This window comes from Aricia agestis, chromosome 10 (genome assembly GCF_905147365.1).
Source record: "Aricia agestis chromosome 10, ilAriAges1.1, whole genome shotgun sequence".
NCBI lineage: Eukaryota > Metazoa > Arthropoda > Insecta > Lepidoptera > Lycaenidae > Aricia > Aricia agestis.
The window spans coordinates 5042035-5065528 of record NC_056415.1 but is presented as its reverse complement, the minus strand read 5'-3'; the positions used below and the strand labels follow the sequence as shown (position 1 = coordinate 5065528).

The following is a 23494-nucleotide window of genomic DNA, read 5'->3' as shown; positions in this document are numbered from 1 at the left end:
AATTTGAGCCATTTTCTGTTTTTCCTTTATTAATCTGTATTTTTATGAAGCCGCTTTCGATTCTAGACAAGAGCTCAAGTACAATCGACAAAGGCCTTTCAATTGGGACCAAATAATTGAATAAATGAATTTCATGATTCGAGAGGAGATAAGAAAGGGTAAAGACGTAAGTGGTTACACGTGTTCGATTAATTTTGATATAGGTACAATGTACACACATAATAAAAGGTATTGCCTGAAGATATAATATATAAATAACATATTAAAGTTCAAGTAGGTATAGTATTAACGTAAAATATAAAACAATGAAAAGAGAATATTACAGTATTGTAAATAATTTAATGACCAATAGGTATTTGATACAAACAATAGTCATTTCTATTTAGTTAATATTATTAACTACTTAAGTAATCATTCCCAAATTATTATCAGGGTAACTATATCAGTATCTACATTTTGTTTCACTTTCGGTTTGTGACTCATGAAAGTCTTATCTATATATTAATACGTGAGAGAAAAACTTTGTAACCCTTTTTACGAAAAATGGGGAAACGTAGGTGCATGAAATTTCGCACAGTTATAGTTTATATGGTGAAGGAGTACATCGAGCTAATATTATTTTAAAATTATGCTTTTATCATATATATTTTTAACAAATAAAACGTTACACACACTACGACACTACTACTAGAAAAAATGACAGTTTTTAGAGTGACAAGCCTATACATACGAATTATACTCTTTTATTTATGGTTGAAGTCTGCTGACAAGTTGACAAATTGAAAATGGATTATTGTTTTTTTTAATTTAATTTTAGATACTATTAGACAATGCTTACACGGCCAGTCTGAGATTAGCTGAGTCCTAGAGACAAGAATTGAAAAAAACTATGATGAAGTCAATATTTTTTACAAAATATAGGTAGTAGTCCTAATGTCGTTGCAAGTAAGGTCGAATTTCGACCATTGGGCGATCTCTAGTTTTAGTAATTTGGCGAAGTTTAAGCCAGTTTATAAAGCTAACGAGGCAGGGCTCGTACGGCCGCAGTAATTTGTGGGAAGACCTCGTGGTGCAGGTTTAAATGTCTACCATGGATCCACGCCAGAACGTAGTGCAGAACTCCCAGAGATTATATTATACGAGTAAAAGAGTAGCATGGTGGAAGCATTTGACGCAGTCCATTGTAATGGTCTCTTCGCTTGTTAATAATTATTATAACTCCTGTTATCATACGAAATTTTTTGTACAACAATTCGCACGATCAGGCTCCAGAGGGAGCAATGGTATAAGAAGAGTCTTATACCTGCAATCTTCGTTCAATGGCTCGAGAGAGCTTTACAGATCAGGATTTCGAGGCATAAGAATTGGCTCCCAGTCGGCAGTCCTACACTTGCGTTATAAAATAAAATAATGTCAAATTATATTGTAGGTACGGATCCAAATATCATGAAACATTTAGAGAACCTACTATTATATTCTACTAGATGACGCCGACGAAATTCGTTTGTTGGGTGGCAACCGTACATTTCTCCGAGATAAAAAGTATCCTATGTCCTTTCCCGGGACTCAAGCTATTCCCATACCAAATTTGAGCAAAATCGGCTTAGCCGTTCGGGTGTGAGGATACAGACAGACAGACATACTTTAGCATTTATAATATTAGTATGGATGCAAAGAAAAATACCATACTTATCGTATATTTTCTAGAAATTTCTAAACAAGTTTATTCCACGGCCCTCAGAGCTAGATGTCAATAAATATTTGTATCCCCGCGCGCGAGTGCAGCCTCTGTTTGCCGTTACACAAATTCCACAATTCACCGGATTGACTCCAGTCAAGAGATTGACAGGCTATTTTGCGCTGTTATCTAAGGTTGAATTGGTTTTTTTGCTATGAAATTCGTATAGAAATTTTATCTTATATATATTTATAAATCTCGTGTCACAATGTTAGTGACCGTACTCCTCCGAAACGGCTTTACTGATTTTTACCAAATTTTATATGCATATTCAGTAGGTCTGAGAATCGGCTACTGGGTACTTTTTATATTGATAAGTGCATTTGTTGAATAAATAATAGTAAATTATTACTACTCGAGACTGACGGCGACCATTGTTTGTGCGACGGGATAGCGATGGACGTTGCTATGGTAACATACTTATTTAGTCACTTCAATAAAATAATATGGGCGAAATAGGTATTTTATATTATGGCAAAGCCACGTTTGCCGGGACAGCTATTATTCTACGTAAAAAAGTCGTTATTGTACGTAAAATGACGATCATAGTCAAATCTATAAGACAAGACACTAAATCTTGTATTGGCTTTTTGACACCTCATATCAAATTAAAAACGGTTGTGGCTAAAATACGCTATAACAGCTGTAATATTAACTTCCTATCTATCTACTTCATACCTATCCTATAAATCTATTTATCTGATTGTACTTTTATTCTTACATTTTCATAATTGTCTTTTTGTCCCCAGGTATCTGAACTTCTTCCCGCCTATAGAGGGCAACTCGACGAGGATCTACTTCGAGAAGTCGGCGACGTACTTCGACGGCGAGCTGGTGCCGCGGCGTGCGCACGCGCTGCTGCCCAACGCAAAAATCATCGCCATACTCATATCACCGTCTAAAAGGTTTGTACTATTATATGTAAGTATTTCTGCCGCACTCAGAGTGGAACATTAATTACATAGATCATAGATGTAATTAATTTAAAAAGTTGACATTATCTGTCAAACTCTTCATTAAATTGAAGGATAATCATAATTCATAATGTCTCTGAGTACGGCAGAAAGTCATGAAGTTTTAAATGAAGAGTGAAATAATGGGTTGTTTCCAAATAGGTGGTAAACTAACAGCTTACTTATTATTAATAAGAATCCTACATGATGGCCTACCGCAGACATAGGGAAATAATAAAAAAAAAAAGTGGCATGAGATAGTACACACACTTTAAGCAAAAAGATAGGAAAATTGATCCACCAAAAAAAAGCTAGAAATTATAAAAGAGTAGGAGATATAAAATATTAACAATACATTAGCAAAAGAATCTGAAGTGTCTGTGATACTTCAAGGTTTTGATAAGTTATTCAAACTTCGACTATGTGTTACAATTTTCGTCGTGATATTGTCTGAACCAGAACACGGTTTCTGTATGAAGCCGAAAAACTGAAATAAAAAGGTTACATTTTAATAACGTCTGTCTCTAATACTTGAATTTACTTTACAAACTAGAACAGATCGATCTCGTCTAAAACAATATTGAAATAATACTCAAGTCTGGATTGAATAAATTAAACAACGCTGAAGAAAAGACGAAATTGTTCAAATTTATTTTATGCCGGTTTAGGTCAACCAATTTGGCTAGATAAGTTTATTACTTTATAACTTTTAAATTGAGAAAGTTTTTGTGATTAAACATTATTCAATAAATCATGAGAAGTGCTTTTCTCCAAACCACTAGGCAAGCGTGAATTTTTATGACTCGCTTTGTGGTTTGGGTCGTACAGTTCTCATACTGAAAAACTTAGTATGTAAAGACGTATTCATGTCCTAGAACAGACTTTATAAACATAGAGTTGCTTCAGTAGAAACTAAACTGATATATTAAAAGTCTTTACAATGAAATATCGAATACGTTGCCATATCTCGTAAAACGAAAAAGACGAATATAAAAAAGCCTAAAAGCTTCGCGGAACGAAATTCGTGCATCGAACAGATTCTTAATAGTGGAAGGAACAAATAGAAAATTTATAGCGAAACGCGGGCCCGTACTTAATCCGAGCTCAAGCAAATAGCGCATAAATATCCCACCGCAGTGTTGTATGAAAAAACTCATTTGAGAGAAGAAAATTAGTAGCGCAGTTACGGCTGGTTAATTCGGTCCCACTCGGGGACACCATCCGTCCGGATTTGTGTGGACGCATCCGGAACACGTTTCCTATATATCCAATTTGTGATTTGGTAAATAGATTTTTCTTTGGTGGTCACTCCGGTTTTCTGTAAGTCCGTGGTATTTCTCCGGTCTAGCCGGCCCATTCGTGCCGAAGCATGGCTCTCCCACGTCAAATAACCCTAAGATTTTAAATGTACGATTCCCGTGCCATTAACGACGGTAACGGATCAACATCTTGTATTTGTATTTCCACGGAAATGGCAGAATGTCCAGTTTTATTTTCAGGTCTCTGTTTTCTGTCAGGACTTTCCTTATTTTTGGTAACCCTAGTCCCAGTGTATCACTCCCTAAACAGGCAATTAATGCTCTCCAAGTAATACCGGTGTCCCATATTTCTCGACTGTTCGGGTCGGTATAAACAATGTTATTGTACGAAAATATATTAATGTCGCAAACATATTGTAAGGGGAGACTAATTTTAATAACGACTACGATTGTTTTGATGTTTTCTTATTATTGTATAATAATATTGTATCATGATATCGTATAAAATATTACGATTATTGTATGCAGATTACAGCTTATTTACTGTTTACAAGAGACATTATCATATTTTTTTCCGTAACTACCTACAGTTTTCTAAGAATTTCCTGACAATCTAAGTATGTACTTCTTAAAATAAATATTTGATGGTAAATAAATTATATAACCTTTAACATTTTGTTCACCTTCGTCTGACTTACATTCGTTATGCGACAAGACATTTTATATTGAAACGTTCAAAAGGGTAACATAGTGAGAGAACAGCACCGAGTATTTCATACAAAAATTGCTATATTTAAGGAATGTCACGGGCAGAGTTCTCCTGACAGGGCTATATAAAATTCATGAACGAAATGATACTAAATTTTAAAAGAAAAGTACAGTTGCTAGAGACAAATTTCATCGTGTCACACCGACTAGGTATTACGCTTAAACCCGTCGTTGTTTTCTTTAAAAAATTGCACGACAAGAAAATCTTTTCCAGCTGTTGGATAAAAAGCATCTCGGAATAGAGATATTTAAAACATAGCAAGTATTTTGTATAAAAGAAAAATACAGTAATACCTAGACACAATATCATTCATATTTTATGGCAATCTCTTAATTATCGTGACTAACTTAATACATGGAGCAAAGGTTAAATTTTTATTAGCATTTTTTTTTTGTTTTTATATTATATATATTTTTTATAAATATACATATTAGTATTATAAATGAAATAAAAAACTTTATAATAGCTTCAAAAAGTAAAGGCAATTTCAGACTGAAGCTTCAAATCTTGCTAGTGGTCTACCTAGTGTTACACCTATAACATTACTAAGGTTGAACGATGCAAATGCATTTTGATGAAACGTGACGTTACGTTGACTTCAAAATATTCTCCAGCTATAAATTCATTCCATCGTGCCACTGAATTTAGTCTCCACATCCCCCTGTCGTTTGATCACATCGAATTCATATGCTAACCTACGCAGTACCCTTTCATTCTATTCTATTATGGCCCGGTAGAGAATATGCATGTAATGACTACTAGAATGATTCATATTTCATAAACCCTTGCGAGAAACGTAGACTTTTACTTATCACAATGATTCTGATGTCATTTTGCTGATGAGAATGAAAAAAAATCTTCTCGTTATTTTAAACATATTCAAATTTTTATAGGAACTATTTCACATCGTAACGTCACATAGGTTTCATTTATCGTGAAGTTTTGTCGCTGCGACCACACTAAGCGACACTACTGCAGCAGAGCGACGCGACACTTCACGTTCCATAGAATTTTTTTGTCGCGTAGCGCCATTGCCGCGTGACGCGACAATGGCGCGATTTTTCATACGATTTTTTTTCAACTAATACTTTGTCCACAGGGCGTACTCGTGGTACCAACACATCCGATCGCACGGTGACCCCGTGGCTAACAACTACACCTTCCACGCCGTCATCACAGCCAACGACTCCGCGCCAAAACCGCTCAGGGACCTCAGGTATTTACGAAAACCCGCTAATGTTCTTAAGAGCGTTCCTGACTCCAAAAATCAAACATCGTCCTCCTCTCTTCACACTCACGTCCGTCTTTCATATGCCAGGTGAAAAAGGACGGCACGGAATCATCGCCAAGTTAGTTTTATTTGAATAAAAGACAAACTATAATGATTATGAAAAAAGTGTTTTGAGCAAACTTAAGTTTTATCAATGCCTTTTTAGATATTAAAAAATATTAAAGAAAAGACAGCAAACTTCCAAGATCCAAGCAAAAATGTGTCTAAAACAAGGTTTTTTGTAAAAAAGAAACTACCGAGCATTTTTTCAGTAATCGTGTTTTCGTCTTGAGCATTTAATATTCATGAACTGAAGTTAATTGTGTCAAAAAGCAGTTTTATATACCTTACAGATTTTGAGATCTAGGTTTAATAATGTAGTCAAGTTAGGGTCAGGTGCGCTCTTAACAAAGGATATCAAAGTGAAATCGTAGCGAGTTAGCGGGCCCCTAGACGAGCAATTTTATTGCGCAATATCACGTATTGCGTACGTATTTTTGACCGTCTAGAGTTGATATTGAACATCGCGCGTCTTCAATCTTATTGTCAAATTAACGTTGTCGATATTGCACAATACAATTGATCGTCTAGGGACCGGCTTATAGCAAAATTACTGTGAATAAATTTGATGAGATTGATGAGGATGGGACACTAAATACACATAATATAGCACAATATGTTGGTCTATGATGAACCAATACATTAAGCGATTACGAAAGTCAGATGTGCATGATAATAATATTATGTGAACGAAGTCGATTGTGCAAACTATAGACAGCTCCGCCATCATGGCAGCAATCATCGTTATCCATCGTGGCGAACGTAAAGGGGCCTTATTGGGTTAGTATCAAAGAAAAAAAAGCAGCTACATGTCATCGTATAAAACACAATTTTATCAGTATTCAAAACGAATTTAAATAATTAAACATCGATAAATATTGCATGATTAGACCAATTTGTGTAATTCGTTTTGTGCGTGTTCGAATTAATCGGTTTGTTCATCAGTTTAACAAATGGGCGTAGCTGCAAAATTTTCTATCGTTGAAAAATGGCTTTCGGTATAGATAACGACGGAAAAATTGTATTCCAATATTACATTTTATGATTCATTCAATCTTATTACTAGCAAATAATGTAGTTAAATTAATAAGGGCCGTGCCAAATGAAGTCCGAATTCCAATTTATTAGATTAGGGGCCGACGAAATGGCACATTAATAAGGCATCACTTAAGTTACTTTAGCTTATCCGTCTTAATATTTATTACATTTCTAATAGAATCGTGAATTTCCGAGTAAATGCCAAATTGGATTAAAATAAAGCTATTTTTCTTCCTTTCTATTGATATTTGGTAAACAAATACCGTTGATTGTAAAACTGGATTGAATTCTTAATATTGTAGATATTAGGCAAACATAATTTGTAGCTTGAGACTTAGGGACAAGTAAATATTGCTTATATGTAAACACATATTTTGTTGATTTGTATGAAAATAGAAATGACCTCCTTATGCATAATAAACAACGAGGGGCTAATGTATATTCGTCGTTTTTAGGATTCCGTACCCAACGGGAAAACGGGACCCTATTTCTAAGACTTCGTTGTCTGTTCATCTGTCTGTCTGTCTCCATGATGTATGTTAAGAACCGCTATAGCTAGACTTCTGAAATTTTCACAGATTGTGTTTTTCCACAACCCCATACAACAAACGTGATTTTTTTTAATTATTTTGCTCCATATCCATAATATCCAATAATGGCAATTTGATTTTTTTTTAAATCCTCAATAATTATGTTATGTTTACTTCGATAATTAAAAATAAAATTTATATTTAAGGGGCTCCCGTATAAAAAAAACCTTTTTTTGGCCTATTTTTGTTTTATAACGGTACGGAAACCCTTCCTGAGTAAGTCCGACTCTGCACTTGGCCGATTATAATCGGCTACATTTATTTGTATGTTCAACAATCATTTTGTCGTTTGTAAACCAATTTTCAAAGTTCTTTTATCGTTATGGTAGAGTCTACTTTATTTTGGGTCCTATTGTCACCAAAATTGTGATCTGTTGATGGGATCTTTTAGAAATTCCCTTGATTTTTCAGTTAGAACTAATTTGATTTTGATGACATCGTTAACTTTGTTAGTTTCCGTTGTCAATATTGTAGCAGGTGCCAGATGATGGATTAACAAACCTAATCACATCCTAGATGTTTATAATACAGTGCCGATTTCGTATAATACAGTGATACTTTTTATCACTATTGTGTCAACGATACGCTTGCTGGCTATGATGGTTTTTATATTTCATTTGACAGCAGGTGCCGCTATGTAGCCTTAAGGTCTATCGTGTCAAATAGACATAGTATCGTGACACATGGCAGCTATATCGTGACATAGACAGCAGTTTGACATGATAGACCCTTATGCTAAATAGCGGCACCTGGTGACAAATGAAATGTCAAAAAGCCAATCCACCGAGCCTCAAACGAAGCAGGCATCATCAGCATCAAGATACCCGCTTCGCCCGAGGCAACGGGCCGATATATAACCTTAGGGTGCGTTTCCACTGAAGCGGAGCGGAGCTTAGCGGTGCCCGAATTGACCAATCGTGCTATTCCAGCGGAATGACAGGGAAGCGGAGCGAAAATTTCGAGCATCGTGATTGGTCAATTCGGCACCGCTAAGCTCCGCTCCGCTCAGCTCCGCGTCAGTGGAAACGATAATAATAATGAGCTCCTTTCTGTTCAGGAATCGCTGCCTCAACCCGGGCAAGTACAGCCACTACCTGGAGCGCTGGGCGGCGGAGTTCGGCGCGCACCAGCTACTGGTCCTAGACGGTGCGCAGCTCCGCTCTGACCCTGCCGCTGTCATGGCGACGCTGCAGAGAAGCCTCAAGCTAGCACCCTACCGCGACTACAGTAGGCTACTTAAGTAAGTACTGTTATGAAATATAATACTAGCTGTAATGTTATTTTGCCATATAAATTGTTTCTAGTATCAATATAAAAAGTAGATAAAAACCTATTTTAGGCCTAACGAATGTACCATCGAGGAAGTTGATTCCTATGCAATTGATAGACCAACGTTATTTGGTCGAATATCTTTGTGATCTGTCAGCTGGGTTTGACGTAACGCAACCAAACTACTTAGGTCCCCGATTTGCATAGGAATCAACTTCTCTGATACTACATACAAAATTTCATTAAAATCGGTTGAGCCGTTTTGGAGGAGTTCGCGTACAAACACTTTGACACGAGCATTTTATATATTAGATGTAATTCTTACCGTATGTATTCCATCATTTAATCAAACAAGTAGACATGGAATGTTGAGTCAAAAAGTGTGTCACGTGAAAGGATTTCGGGTTTGATATGTAACTTTTCCTTTTAGGTAATATATTTTCTGTTAAATATAACGTCGTAAAAGTATTTATATCTTAATTGAATTAAATAATTAGTAATGAATGTTTTCTAGATCTTAGTTAGCTCTACATCGATTGGCTATAAATTTTTTTCAAGACCTTTTTTTTTCAATATTTGAATACTAGATAGTAGGAGGTACGGTATATAATATGATTTCAACAACTTTAATATTAATTTATACCTCTCTTTTTTTATATTTTCCTTTCACCGTCAATTCTAACTTCGTTATTTTTAATCCGAAAACGAAACGTATCCCCCAGAGTTGAGGATTCAATACCTTCCTACGTAACATCCTCATAAATAAAATTTGATATTTTTTATTTATTGCCTTTTTCATCCCATCGCTTATGGCGTGTAATCCTTTCTAAATATGTTATATCTTATAGTATATTATAAATGCGAAAGTATCTCTGTCTTGTCTATCTGTTTCGCTTTCACGCCAAAACTACCGAACCGATTGTAATGAAATTTTGTATACAGATAGTCTAAAGCCTGAGAAAGGACATAGGCTACATTTTTACTGGAAAAAAGCGTTGTAAGAGGGTAAAAATGCGTAAATTTGTTCAAATTAAGTTAGTCCCAAAAATTCAAAATAGATGGCGCCGTGCGTATCCTACATCGCGCTAACGCTTGCCCAAAAGTATTTCTATAAGAGGTGGTATTATCTTATATTCGGTTTTTTCGATTGTTATTTCTTTTTTACGTAACTTATTTCTTTTTTACTTTATTTCTTTCTTCTTTACGTTATTTAATAAATCAGTACTTCAATCAATCAATGATAAATAGTTTATGGGTAAAGTTGTGTGATTTGGGGTGCTAAATAAGCTTAAAAATTTAGCAAATATAAAGATTAATTTAAAAAATTGAAATATTATAATATGCACACTGCACAGCTGTTTTGATTTAAGGGGTACCAGGGTTTTTTTTTATAAAAGCTTTTGACACCAATTTTGTTGACATCGCGCGCTATAAACTGAAGTCCACGCGGACGAAGTCGCGGGCAACAGCTAGTATCTTATAGTATATGTAAGTACGCATTAAATAATGCGCTTGGAAATTTTTATTTATATCTCGACAAAGATATCAATGAACGTACTAATATTAATAGCATTAAAACTTTGACAGACAATCTAATGATATTCGAAACTGTCGATTTCAATAGACCGGTGCGGCGAAGCGGATAAGATGGTATCTGTTCTTGTTCTGTTTGACATATTAATACTCCTGTTTGTCGTTACACAAAGGGACCGTTCCCTTAACCCTTTGCCGTCTATACGTAATGTTATATGACCATTCCCTTCACGTGAACGTAATTTCAAGATTAATGTAACTTCCAGGGAATCGTGATTAATAATTATATTCGAGGAGAATAGTTGAGCGCGCGAACGAGTCGAAACAAAAGGCAAAGTTTAGGCGGGATCAATTGTTTGTGGGATAAAGTGTTTTGAAAACAAAACGGCGGAATTATGACAATAAATCATTATAATTATATTTCCCTATTGTCCCCGAGTTGGGAAAATTGAGAAGTTTCCATTGTAATTGATTAACTCGTCCTGGCCGTGACTCCGGCTGTAATTTGAAGCTCAATTACTCTAATTCGATTTGCTACTCGACACGTGGAACGACTTAAAGCAATTTCACTCTTGTTTTAACTAACATAAACAATTTAATAGAGCATCTTAATTTCCTCGTTGTTAGTTTTAATTTTGCGAGTAATTAAAACTAATTAATTTAAGCTTTGAGTCTCTGGACCCTTGTCTATGAGATTCCATTAAAACGAGTCGCTTATTAAAGTATATCTACCCTTCAATGTGAAGTAAAGATATCCTCGATAATAAGGCAGCAAACAAATTGAAAATTATTGTTTACTTTTAATATAAGCAGCTCATATTTTTATCCGTTTTCATAGCACATTTTAACGTAGCATAACACGTAACATTCATTTATTCATCCTTTATCCACCCATGTAAAAATCGTCGAGCTCGGGTCCTTGTAATTTATATTTAAAACATTGACTCGCATTCACCACGGTTCATTTGTTACAGATATGATCCGAAAAAGGGTTTCTTCTGCCAGGCGGTGAGTAACGAGAAAACGAAATGTCTGGGCAAATCCAAGGGGCGGGTTTATCCGCCGATGGAGGAGAGATCCGCCAAGTTCCTCAAGCGGTATTACACGCCTCATAACACGGCCCTATCCAAGCTGCTCGTGAGACTCGGCCGCGCCGTCCCCCAGTGGCTCAAAGATGAACTATCCACGAATGGATAGCATTCCCCGCAACCTAAAAGGTTAAAAATACAAGCGCTATTCAAAGTGTGCGTGGCACCTTAGTGCCCACTTAAACGTGCCAGTAGCTTGCGTACTCGCTACTAGCATTGTGGTCCACGCTTTGGCATGTGAGGCAAAGGTTAGATTGAAAAAAGACAAAATGATATTTGAATAAAATTCCTCAGTATGTATTATATCCGATTTCAAATACTCGATCAGTGCGTATTTTTAAGGTTTATATGTCCACGTTGTAAACTGGATGTAGCAATACGTAATTGTTTTTATTATGTGAAAATATTATTGTTGATTAATAAAATCTTTGTCTATCAAATGTAGTTATGGAGAGTGATATTTTAATTTAAATAGTTCATTGTATCAGCAAAAATCAATTATTTATTGATAGTTCGAATATTTTTATTGTATGTTGTTAGTCAAGTGTTGTATAATTAAAAGTACATAATTTTGCTTGCCCAATGAAACACTTAGCCATTTACAACAGTAAGTACATAAATGTTTTCTATGCTAATACTATCGCTGTACATTACAAAATGTTGGTGAAATTGCTATAGAACTATGACATATTTGGATTTAAAATTACATGTGTTTTAAGAGATAAAAATACTTTTCGTTCTATCCATTAGAGTACTCATTCCAGCTCCACACGCTTATGTTAGTATTTTAATTGTACCTGATACAATTTTACTTTTGTAGTTTATTTGTACCATTTTAGTGTAGAACAATTTTAGAACAATATCTGTGCCATTTCATGGTGGGTTTACACTGTTCCAGTACTTATAAAGTGTTAGCATAAAATGTATTAAAGAGCTGGCATCATATTTATTTGTAAACGCAGCATAGGCTGATCATTTTGTTTTTATCGATGTGAACCAAATTACCTGAAAAATAAAGTTTTTTTACTATGAGTCCTACCAACAGTTCTGTATCAGTATGAACCTATCACGGCATTTGACCATTATTTTCGATCACTATACTTAGCTATCATATACTTATTTATTTTACTAACCTCCTACCTTACATCACATATGGCGTAAACATACTTACAAGTGTAAACTAGTTTACTTTAAAAAGCCTGTGCAATAATGATAAAGTACTTTTGTAATGGAATAATTAAGTTCGCAGAGATCGAATTCGAAATTCGCAATGAAGTCAAAATGGCGGAGCAAACAAAATGGCGTCCGTTGCGAGTGAAATTGGGTTACCAACATGTTTTATTTAATGATGTTGTAAATGTACTCTAACATATTTTACAAAAGTGATATCGCGCATCAGTCGTCGTGAACGAAATAATATTTTGATAAGAACAAGTTTTTATGCGGGAGGAAATGGACGAATAAAAGAATATTATTACAGGAAATAATAGATGTCGGTACTTAAAACTTCTGAATACGAAAGATTCTTATTTGTAACAAAATATAGATATATATTATAGACGGCGCAGTGTTTGTTTACGTGGTTCTGCTTGCGAAATGTTCCTCTCATTCTCATATTATGAGTCTAAAATAGGTTGCTATAATCACAGTACTCGTTTATGATTGCAGCATAAATATACTACCCTGATGCTGTCATTTCTATCTAACATTAATACAATATATTCGATTCCGTTTCGATGCAGTATCGGTATAATTAAAACTGTAAAATGGTATTTTCAATAAACGTCAAACGTGTTCGGTCTATTAAAAAAAAGCCGTGGTAATTGGTATTACATTATTATGTATGATGTGTATGTAATACTGTTTTTGGCCTGTGATATCGGGACTGGATCAATTGGATTAATAACAATTCGGGGTAGCAATGGTAAAAAGTAAGCTCAAAAAACGTCTCTAGCGCACAAAACGCCTCGCGAACAAATATTGCGCTCCACGCGATCAACTATTCATAGAGCGTAATTTATTATAATATTTTATATAATATGTATTACTTAACGAATATATTTTTTTCGTTTAAGGACAGAAAGCTTTATAGTCTTAGAATCTTATGTCTACACTTCCGATTTTTTCGATGGGACGACGTTACGTAGAACGGCCTTACGATTTTTCTTAAAAGTTACGCTTCGCATTTCGGTTCTAATTGTTTTATTAACAGTAACTGTTGTATTAAATTGTAAGATCAATATTTGGGTCGATGTATCGAGCATTAAGATATTTACAAGCAGGAAAACAAATTTACGCAAAAAGAAACCCGTATGCAATTAAAATATTTCAGCATAATATTATGTTCACTGTCATTACAAAAACTCAGTGCCAGATATTCCCCCAAAGAAATAACAAATTACATCATATCATATTAAAACTCGCAAATTCGCGGCGATTCCACACAGATAGCGGAAAAATGGGGTATGACTGAATGCAAGGGTGCGGCATTCATTTATCAAAAATTTTCTGGTCCGCAAGTTTTCCGGTTCGCTCCGAATGCAGACCTTATGAGCTCGCTACATCGCCCCACATGTAATGAACAAGGAATCTGATCTAACGTTAATATTATTTTCTGTTTACTACGGACGTAGGAAATGGATTGAGCGGTTTGAAAAAAGAGCAGTCAAAATCTTAGAAAAGTCTGTATTATGTGCTTGATTTGGTTTTTAACAGTAGTTGATTTTAAAGTTATAAAGCTCAATCCATCGTCTATATCCTTGTACCCGACTCTGGCGTAGCCCAAGGGTTTTGTGTATATTTTAAGTGATGCAAATGACTGCTCTTGAAATGTGTTCTTTATATGAAATTAATACATCACTTATTTTATTAAACGATTTAAAATTTATTTCGCTTTTATTTGTAACAACCTCTGTTTGTAAAAATCATCTGGTCCTAAGAGAACTTAGAAGCAAACGAAATTAATAGTAGCATTACAAAAGTAGCAAATATAGAACCTAAATAAATGCATTCGCTTACAATGTGCATACCCAGGCGTAGGTAAAAAATGCCTCCATCCGGGATTATTGTCAGGGTAAGTAACGAGAGGCAGGCCAGGTGCAATTCCAAAGAAATACTGCCTCGAACGTCTTGAGAAATGTTCACCGTTTCCTATTGTTCAATACGCTCCTGTTGTATTATGTAAATAGTAAACGAGTATTTATGACGTAGTAAATAATATCTATTTAAACAGTTCAGTTTCTGAGTTGTTTCTTCCAAGGATATGTTCAATGTTGTTGGTTATTTTGACGTTGGCTAATCAAAAAAGCTATAGCTTGACCGCTGTAAAGTCGACCCTCGTACGAGTGGGTCGACTTTACAGCGGTCAAGCTTTAGTGAAAGAAAGCTCAGTAAATAGACTTGCTAAGTACTCACATGTGGTTTTGCTCGTTAGTTTTACTCCAAATCGAGTAATAATTACTGTGTGGACCGCTAAACTGACAGCTCGAAGGCTCGCATCGAGCGGCTCGATGGAATTAAATATATCGATTTAGAATAAAACTATCGAGCAATGCTGAATGTGTGGACGAAAGCCCGAACCGCGGGTTTTGCTCGACGTTATTGCTCGATCGAGCAAAACCGTATGTGAGTATTTGGCAGGATAACGTAAGTAATGCCCAATTTCTGAATTATGAGTATCCATATTAGTATTATTAAAGTGAAAGTTTGTCTGTCTGTTACGTAATTTTGCTGTAATTTGGTATAGAGATACTTTGAGTCCCGGGATATAACATAGGTGATAGGATACGTCTTTTTATTTCGGGAAAACGTATATTCAGGGAGCCCTAGAACAATTTTTATTACTATTAAGCTAATTTTTTGTTAGTAGCTTCATTTTGTAAGCTGCATAAGTAAAACAACATTTTTATCTGCGAAAAATCTTGAAAGTGGTAGCTAACAGAGATAGAAATTTGATGGTCCTAAAATATTGATTGTTCTATTTGTAGGACAATGTTACTCTTAATTATATAACTATTAACCTACCAATATTTGAAAAATCAGCTGGTTAGGGTTCCGTTTTAGGGTACCGTGGTCAACCAAGTCTTGTTGATTACAGTCTAGTACGTTTCCGTGCGATAAGCGAATTTTGGTGCAACGGAGTTACGCGATTTTCGTCGACCTCTATGGCTCAGTGGTGAGCGCATTGGTAGCCGGGGGTCGCGGGTTCGAATCCCGCCGACGGAACAACGGAGTTACGCGATTTTCGTCGACCTCTGTGGCTGTGGTGAGCGCATTGGTAGCTGGGGGTCGCGGGTTCGAGTCCCGCCGACGGAACAAAAAGTTTTCAATGTTCCCGGGTCTGGATGTGTATTAAATATGTGTATGATATAATAAAAATCTTAAATATATGTATAGTATAAAAGTATTAAATATATTTCCGTTGTCTGGTACCTGTAACACAAGTCCTTTAGGTACTTAGCACGGGGCCAGACTGACGTGTTGTGAAGCGTCCATAGATATTATAGATATTATTTATTCATCTAGTCTACAAACTTATACAGGCGAATGTTTGTGTGATGTTTTTAGGGTATGAACAAGTTCTAACAACGGAGTACCTGGCTATATCTAGTATTGAAAATGTACTACTCAAATGTTATTAAATAATCCAAGTGATCTCAATTTTGTAAATCGGGATAGGTACTTGAGTATCTTTTCCTTTGTTTAGCTAAAGGTGTGGGGATAGTGCTGATACCTCTCCATTCCGGCCGGCGCCAAGGGAATTCACAGCTAGTTTGCACAATATCTACAAAATGCTTTGTTTTATGGATATTTATGTAAAGTAGATAGTAAATGTCATATGGCATTAAGTCCGCCATTGTACATTGTGCAAAAAGTATAAATAAATATTTTTTTTTGTATATAGTTTTGTTTCGTTTCTACTCTAACGGGTAAAGTCTAGGAAATGTTCGATGCCAAATCACAGCCCAATCACGAGGCTGTGACAATTTACTTTTTTGTACATTACAAGAATCTTGTGGTAGACGACATTTTCATAGGGGAGCGAATGCAAGGCAATTATTGTTCTTCAAGTTATAGCTTATATTTTCAAATCACAAAAAGTACATAAACATTTGCTCTGTAGGCACATTTTTAATTGCTAATAAAAATGTGTCAGAGCGTTAATATTTAATCCTTCAAGCCCCATAAGAGCACCGGTGATCGCGACAACAATAGAATACAATAGCACTTCCAAGAATCCGTAATCGAAGGAGGCGAAGGAAGGTGTACAATTATTAGTGTTCTCTGTGAAAACACAAGGCGCAAAAACTACCATTTGACCGTGATTATATTGTTTGGATAATTTATTTCAGCGTCTACTCTTTTCTTGACAGACTGTACACCGATGTTAGTTTTTCCTCCCACATGTAATAAAACGGGTATAGTTTTAAATTTACGAGGGAATAGATGAACATCCATACCCACATACATACATACATACATTCAGGCCAAAATCATAACCCTCCTTTTTGCTTCGCCGTAGTCGGGTAAAAAGGTACTAAAATTACACTGTGGTGTGAAACTGATTTTCAAGTGACACTTATAAGAGGGCTGTATTATTGCTGACACGCTGAAAATCCTTGTAAACCTGTGTTTCATCCTTCTAAGCTTTCAGTTCATATCAGAAAGTCCCATCTCATGAGAGTTATTAATATAGTGTTGAACGTCGATAATGTGCAGACCGTTGGGGCTTTTATCTTAAAATAGCGGACAGTGATGGATGGCGGCGTAATTCATTTATCTCCGATTAAGGGCCGATGTGCCTGATGCGTCACTTTTGTATCGTGGCGTATGCCAAATTGACACCGTCCGACATGGCGGTACTTTGGATATAAACTGATGAGCCGTAAAGTCATGCCAGGCAGATGAGGTATAGGAAATTTATGAAAATCAATTAGCCGAATATCCCCTTGTTTACAGAAATAGCTCAAATAAAAGAGTTAGAAAACAAAAAGTACAATAACAAAAATACTCATAGATTTTTTTTAAACCCAAAGTATTTTTGTCTACCACAAATGTTTTAATTCGCAAAATCATCTTTTTATTATTATTTTATAACGTAATAAGCCAAAAGTATAATAAAATCGCAAGAATATTTTTTTCATCTTTCAGTAGCTGAATTTATTTTGTCGAATGAGTCGAATGTCGAATTGCAATTGTCGGATCAGTACCCATAGGTAGGTAAAGCACCACTCATACATTATGTACGCATTACACGCAGGAAAACAAAATTAACCGAATAACAGAGAATGTAAGTGCGGCATCTCCGCAATTCTCAAATTAAAGCACTTAGCGTATTTTACATAAAACGTTATTAACTCTTCCCCCGCCGTAAAAATGTCGCGCCTCGGGACACCTGCAGCATTTTCATCCTCCAATTATGCCCGAGTTATTTTATACCAAGATTACTAAACATTATTTACGGCATAAACATAATTCATTTCCTTGTAGGTCGTGGAAATTCTGCATAAGATGCGGTTGAGGTTGAGACGTTGTAATTTATTTTAAGAGGAGTCCACACCGCCCTTTTTTCCATACAAACGTTGTCCCCTGTTTCCTCCCTGGATAATGCTAGTAGAGTAATAATTTTTTTCCTGAATATCTACGGCCACTAATACAATGTCCCTATGTTTTCTTTTTTTTTTCATAATTTAATTATTAAATAAGATATGAACGTTCAAAAACCCAAAAAAATGGCCAGATTTTCCGCTGTGTTCAAACGTCCAGAAAACAGATTTCTGGACGTTTGAACACAGTCTAGATTATACAAAAAAAAGCAAAACATAGGAACTATATTATACAAAAAAAAGCAAAACATAGGAACACAGCTCAAGCCTTTTTTTAATCTTTAATGAAAAAAGTACTTAAATCGGTTAAGTTTTGGAGAAGGAATCAGGGGACAACGAATCGTTGATTTTCTGGATTTTCTGCAGTTGTCTCTATCGCGTTCTGTGGTATAGGCTTGAGGAAAGGGAGACAGCTATAGATATTACACGTACTTTTTTTTCATTTCTCTAGCCCCTGGTGTATTCTCTTAATTCTTCAAGCCCCATAAGAGCACAGGTGATCGCGACAACAATAGAATACAAAGTTAAATAAATTAATACTTCGATCGCGGATTCCAGGAAATGCTATTTTGCATTTCCTGGAATCCGCGATCGAAGTACCTTTTAATTTATTTAACTTTAATTTACTTACTCAATAATTCAAAGACCATATTTTATAATAACATATTAAAGGTTGATGTCCTAGGCCTCAAACTAGACCTAGCTTGTATTTTAAGTACGAACGAAACCATAATACTTATTATTGATATTGTGTCTTTGAAAATTTTCGCATCCTCTATATTTTATTGTGAATAGTTTAAAATACTTACTTCTGACGGATATATTTTTAATTTGTGTGTGATGAGTTTCATTACCGGACACGTTTATTGTAAACTATTGTAAAAACTAAAGTGAAAAATAGTATATAAAAACTGTTTATTATACTTACCACTTTAGTTTAATTTCCCAACTAAAAAAAATCAGTCAAAAGTATTTTAAACTACCTACAATAACAACAAGTAACTGTGTGTTACTAAGAACAAGATTATTCACCAAGATTATTATAGGTACGGATCAGTATTTTTTGTATTTTTAAATACAAATACGTATTTTTACATCCTCGAATCTTGAAAAATCTATCTAGGTACTATAGACTTTTTAAAATTATAGCAATGTTACAAAAGTGGCTTTAGCTCAAACAAATCGAGGTCGATTTAAAATCCATAGTTATATAATTATATAATAAATGCGAAAAACTGTATGTCTGTTACTTCTTCACGCTTAAACCACACAACTGATCTTGATGAAATTTGGTATAGAGATAGCTTGAGTCCCAGGAAAGGACATAGTATACTTTTATCCCAGAAAAATGTACAGTTCCCGCGTGATAAACGAATTTTGGCGCAAAGGAGTTGCGGGCGTCATCGAGTATAGTATAATCTGGAGCTTCTTGCTTTGTATACGGTAACAATATGAGTAGACAAAGCAATAACGACACCAACAATACACCAGCTTAATGGATTTCTTTTAGTTTTCCCTTAATGGAAAACTCTCTTATGTTATAATTATAATACCTTTGTAGTCAATAATGATGGTATCTATTACCTGCTTTCTGTTCAAAAAGAACTGCTTGACTATAAGATAGAATTATATTAAGGTAGATACTTTTTAGGGATCAGTAGCCAAATGGCAAAAAACGGAACCCTTATAGATTCGTCATATCTGTCTATCTGTCTGTTAGTCCGTATGTCACAGGCACTTTTCTCCGAAACTATAAGAGACGATGATATGAAACTTGGTAAGCAGATATTATAGTCTGTGAACCGCATTAAGATTTTGATACAAAAATAGAAAAATTATTATAAAATTTTAGGGGTCCCCATAGGTCCTTTTTTTCATCTAACGTTTAGATGAAAAAAGATTTTTTTTGTTTCAGTTAGATTCTAACCTATACGTGTGCGTTATGTCTTCAAATCATATTGAGGTTTCTTATATAATTTTTTCTCACCTGAATAGTTTGCGAGAGAGACTCTTTCAAAGTGGTAAAATGTGTGTGTGTGTGTGTGTGTGTCCTCTAACTAGTAGGGGTATGATAATTCTAAAAAAAATATGACGTACCTACATTACTATAAAAACTACCAACGAAAATTAGTTTGAACGAGATCTAGCATAGATAGATAGATCTAGCAAGTAGTATTTTTATAAGTACGTCATAAATAGTAAACCCTAATTTAACTTTCATTAAATCAACTGAAATATAAAAATAAATCGAAAACCTTTTAATTTCATAGAAATAAACCTTATTGCCGCTGCGGAACCCTTCATGGGCGAGTCCAACTCGCACTTGGCCGGTTTTATATTATTTACCAGATGACGCACGCAACCGTTCCGTTACGTTGCGAATAAATTCGTTTATCGCGGAGGAACCGTACATTTTCCAGGATAAAAAATATCCTATCTCCTTTCCCAAGACTTCAAGTAAGGCGCTACGTAACAAATTTTATTAGAATCGGGTCAACGGTTTAATCGTGCAAGACAGATAGACTCAGTTTCGCATTTATAATATTATTACTAGCTGTCCCGACAAACATTGTTTTGCTATAAGGGCTGGTTTACACGTATTAGTTAACTAAATGTTAACTTAATTTTAAGTTATTTATTGCATGTAAACACAAAATTTAGTCGCAAGTAGCAAGTTAAAATTTAGTTAAGTACTAAACAAGGAAATTTCAAATTAGTAATTTGACTATTTTCTATTATGTTGGCAGGCGGAGCTTGTTACTTGACACATTTCGGGCAGGCACTTCAAATTAATTTAAAATTTAGTTACTACTTATCTACTTAATACGTGTAAACCAGCCATAAGTATAAAGTATTCCACCCATATTATTTTATTGAAGTGACTTAATAAGTAGGTCACCATGGCAACGTCCATCGCTATCCCGTCGCATAAACAATGGTCGCCGTCAGTCTCGAGTTGTAATAATTTACTATTATTTATTCAACAAATGCACTTATCAATGTAAAAAGTACCCAGTAGCCATTCCATAGCCATTTTCAGACCTACTGAATATGCATATAAGATTTGGTAAAAATCAGTAAAGCCGTTTCGGAGGAGTACGGTTACTAACATAGTGACACGAGAATTTTATATATAAGAATATAGATGTAATAATTATATCAAGACATTGAAAAGTGTAGCCGAAAATTGTATTCAAATATTCTCGATATTGATATCGTACATCAAGGTATAAGACAAAGAAAGTTATCTTAATCTGTTCGGCGATCACACTCCAATATTTACAGCAATGTATAACGCGCAGCTCGGCGATTTGCTCCGTAACGTGATTCTGATGAGCTCCCCCTAACTGCACAAATGTAACCCGATTCCTATATAATCGCCGATAGCCAGTCGGAAATATACCCAGAAAACTTCGAGCATTTCACACTGAATTGAAAATGCCTTTCCCCGTGTTTTGTTTACGGGCGACGAGTCGAAATGACAATACACTAGATACCGTTCTATTATATTTATCTCGCGATGCCATTGTTTAAGAGACAATGGATCTCTTTTATAGACTATATCAAAAGGTTTTCAAATCCATTTAAACGTTTTCTCTTGAGTGTGTATTAATGGATGCTGATTTTTACGTGATTTTAAGACTGCAACTGACATCGAGAGTCAAGGCTACACGACACGACGCAACACCAAACGTCAGTTCTATGGAACGTGAGGTGTCGCATCGCGTCGCAGCCGCGTAGTGCCGCGTAGTGCGGTCTCACGTTTAGTAAATTAATTATAAAACGTGACCTAAATGAATTAGGTACTAAAGGTGAATGGTGTGACGTTACGGACTGTTACCGTATTCTGGTGGGAGTAATGGGAACAGAGAAAGCTCTGAAATAAATAATAATAGGTTGGAAGCTACGAATAATAAAAACTATATTATTCGTAGGTTGGAAGTAAAAAATTATATAGTGGAGCAATTTTTGTACTAAAATGTTTTCTTGTCATTGATAAGCGTATCTTGTGAAGCTATAACTATTGTCATACCATCACAAGATACGCTATAACTACTACTTGTATACTTAATATGTGCAAAATAAAATTTTTAATAAAGTTACTTAAACAAAAATCGTTTATATAGTATGTATACCTAGTACCTACTAGTTTTAGCCCGCGTCGCAGCTAGTGTATTTTTTATATCCTACAACAGGGGTCACCAAATGGCGGACCGCGGTCCGCTTTCAGACCGCCGACCGTGTTCGGACTGCGGGCCAAGCATGTAGCAACAAAAATTGACACTTTTCTCATTGATACAAACAAAACACCTTTGTAATTTTCATAATTACATTTTGTTTAATATTTTTTTGAATGTGTGGACCGTGAAGGTCATTTTATTTCTTAAAAGTTAAAACGAACCTCGAGCGAAACTAATTGGTGACCCCTGTCCTACAAGAACAATTTACATTTCCAGGTTGAATATACCTAAATAGACTATTTGTTTTAGTTATGATGTTAATTTAATTAACAGACATTTTGCCTTATGCAAACACAGTGTAACACAGTGTAAATATATAGATATCTTACGATCTTCTTCCGAACAGCTTATTAACCTTAACTTCATGTTTGATCCCAATAATACCTGACACAGAAGTTTCTAGCACGGTTCACGAGATATTCCAATTTGAATATATCGGTACCTCGTTTAATAACGACGTGCCCACCGTTCTATGCTATTTTACCTGTAGCAAGACCCCTATTTCGACGACATAAAGTTAACTTTCAAATGAATTCAGAGGGAAAATAACACCAAACGATTTATTCCGTAGCTGATGGACGTCCATACAATATCCAAGTTTCGTCTTTGTCCTAATATTCGGGAAGTTCAAACCCCTCGGGATCGACTTCGACTATTAACGTGGAGTGTCACCCCCCGAGTCGGTTAGAGTTCCCGAAAAACTTTTGCGGTTCGCAGGTAAATTTTAAACGAACTGTCTCTAATGAGCTTAGAACAAACAAAGCGCAAACGTTATTCAACTGTTTTTGGTTTCGAAACAAAAACATTTGTTTTTAACCTACTACGACGTAAAGGCGGGTTATGTTTGGTGTTAGGACTTATATTGGCATTTTGAATTAGTTTTGTTTTTTCTTGATAAAATTAAGCTTTACATTAAAGCCGCCAATCCACCACAGCGCACGGAGAGACTACGCACGTGCGTCAAGCTTCGCTTTGTAAGAAAATATATAATATGTGATTGTGTTCACTGCAACCCGTGTGGACGTGCGACGGGATGGCGATGGAAGTTGCCATGGCGCCATACTTAAATAAAATGATGGGC

General features: G+C 35.3%; 1 protein-coding gene across 2 annotated transcripts in view; it reads left to right on the top strand.

Annotated features, from left to right (window-relative positions):
* The window catches only part of LOC121731427 (bifunctional heparan sulfate N-deacetylase/N-sulfotransferase), a 169034-nt gene extending 154580 nt beyond the window's left edge, over positions 1 to 14454 (top strand). For both annotated transcript variants that reach the window (XM_042120843.1, XM_042120844.1), the window contains exons 12-15: positions 2488 to 2643; positions 5819 to 5935; positions 8735 to 8917; positions 11454 to 14454. In XM_042120843.1, the coding sequence (XP_041976777.1) occupies positions 2488 to 2643; positions 5819 to 5935; positions 8735 to 8917; positions 11454 to 11676 (679 nt within the window). In that variant the 3' untranslated portion in view covers positions 11677 to 14454. The remainder of the gene's footprint in view (positions 1 to 2487; positions 2644 to 5818; positions 5936 to 8734; positions 8918 to 11453) is intronic.
* The last annotated feature ends 9040 nt before the right edge of the window (positions 14455 to 23494 follow it).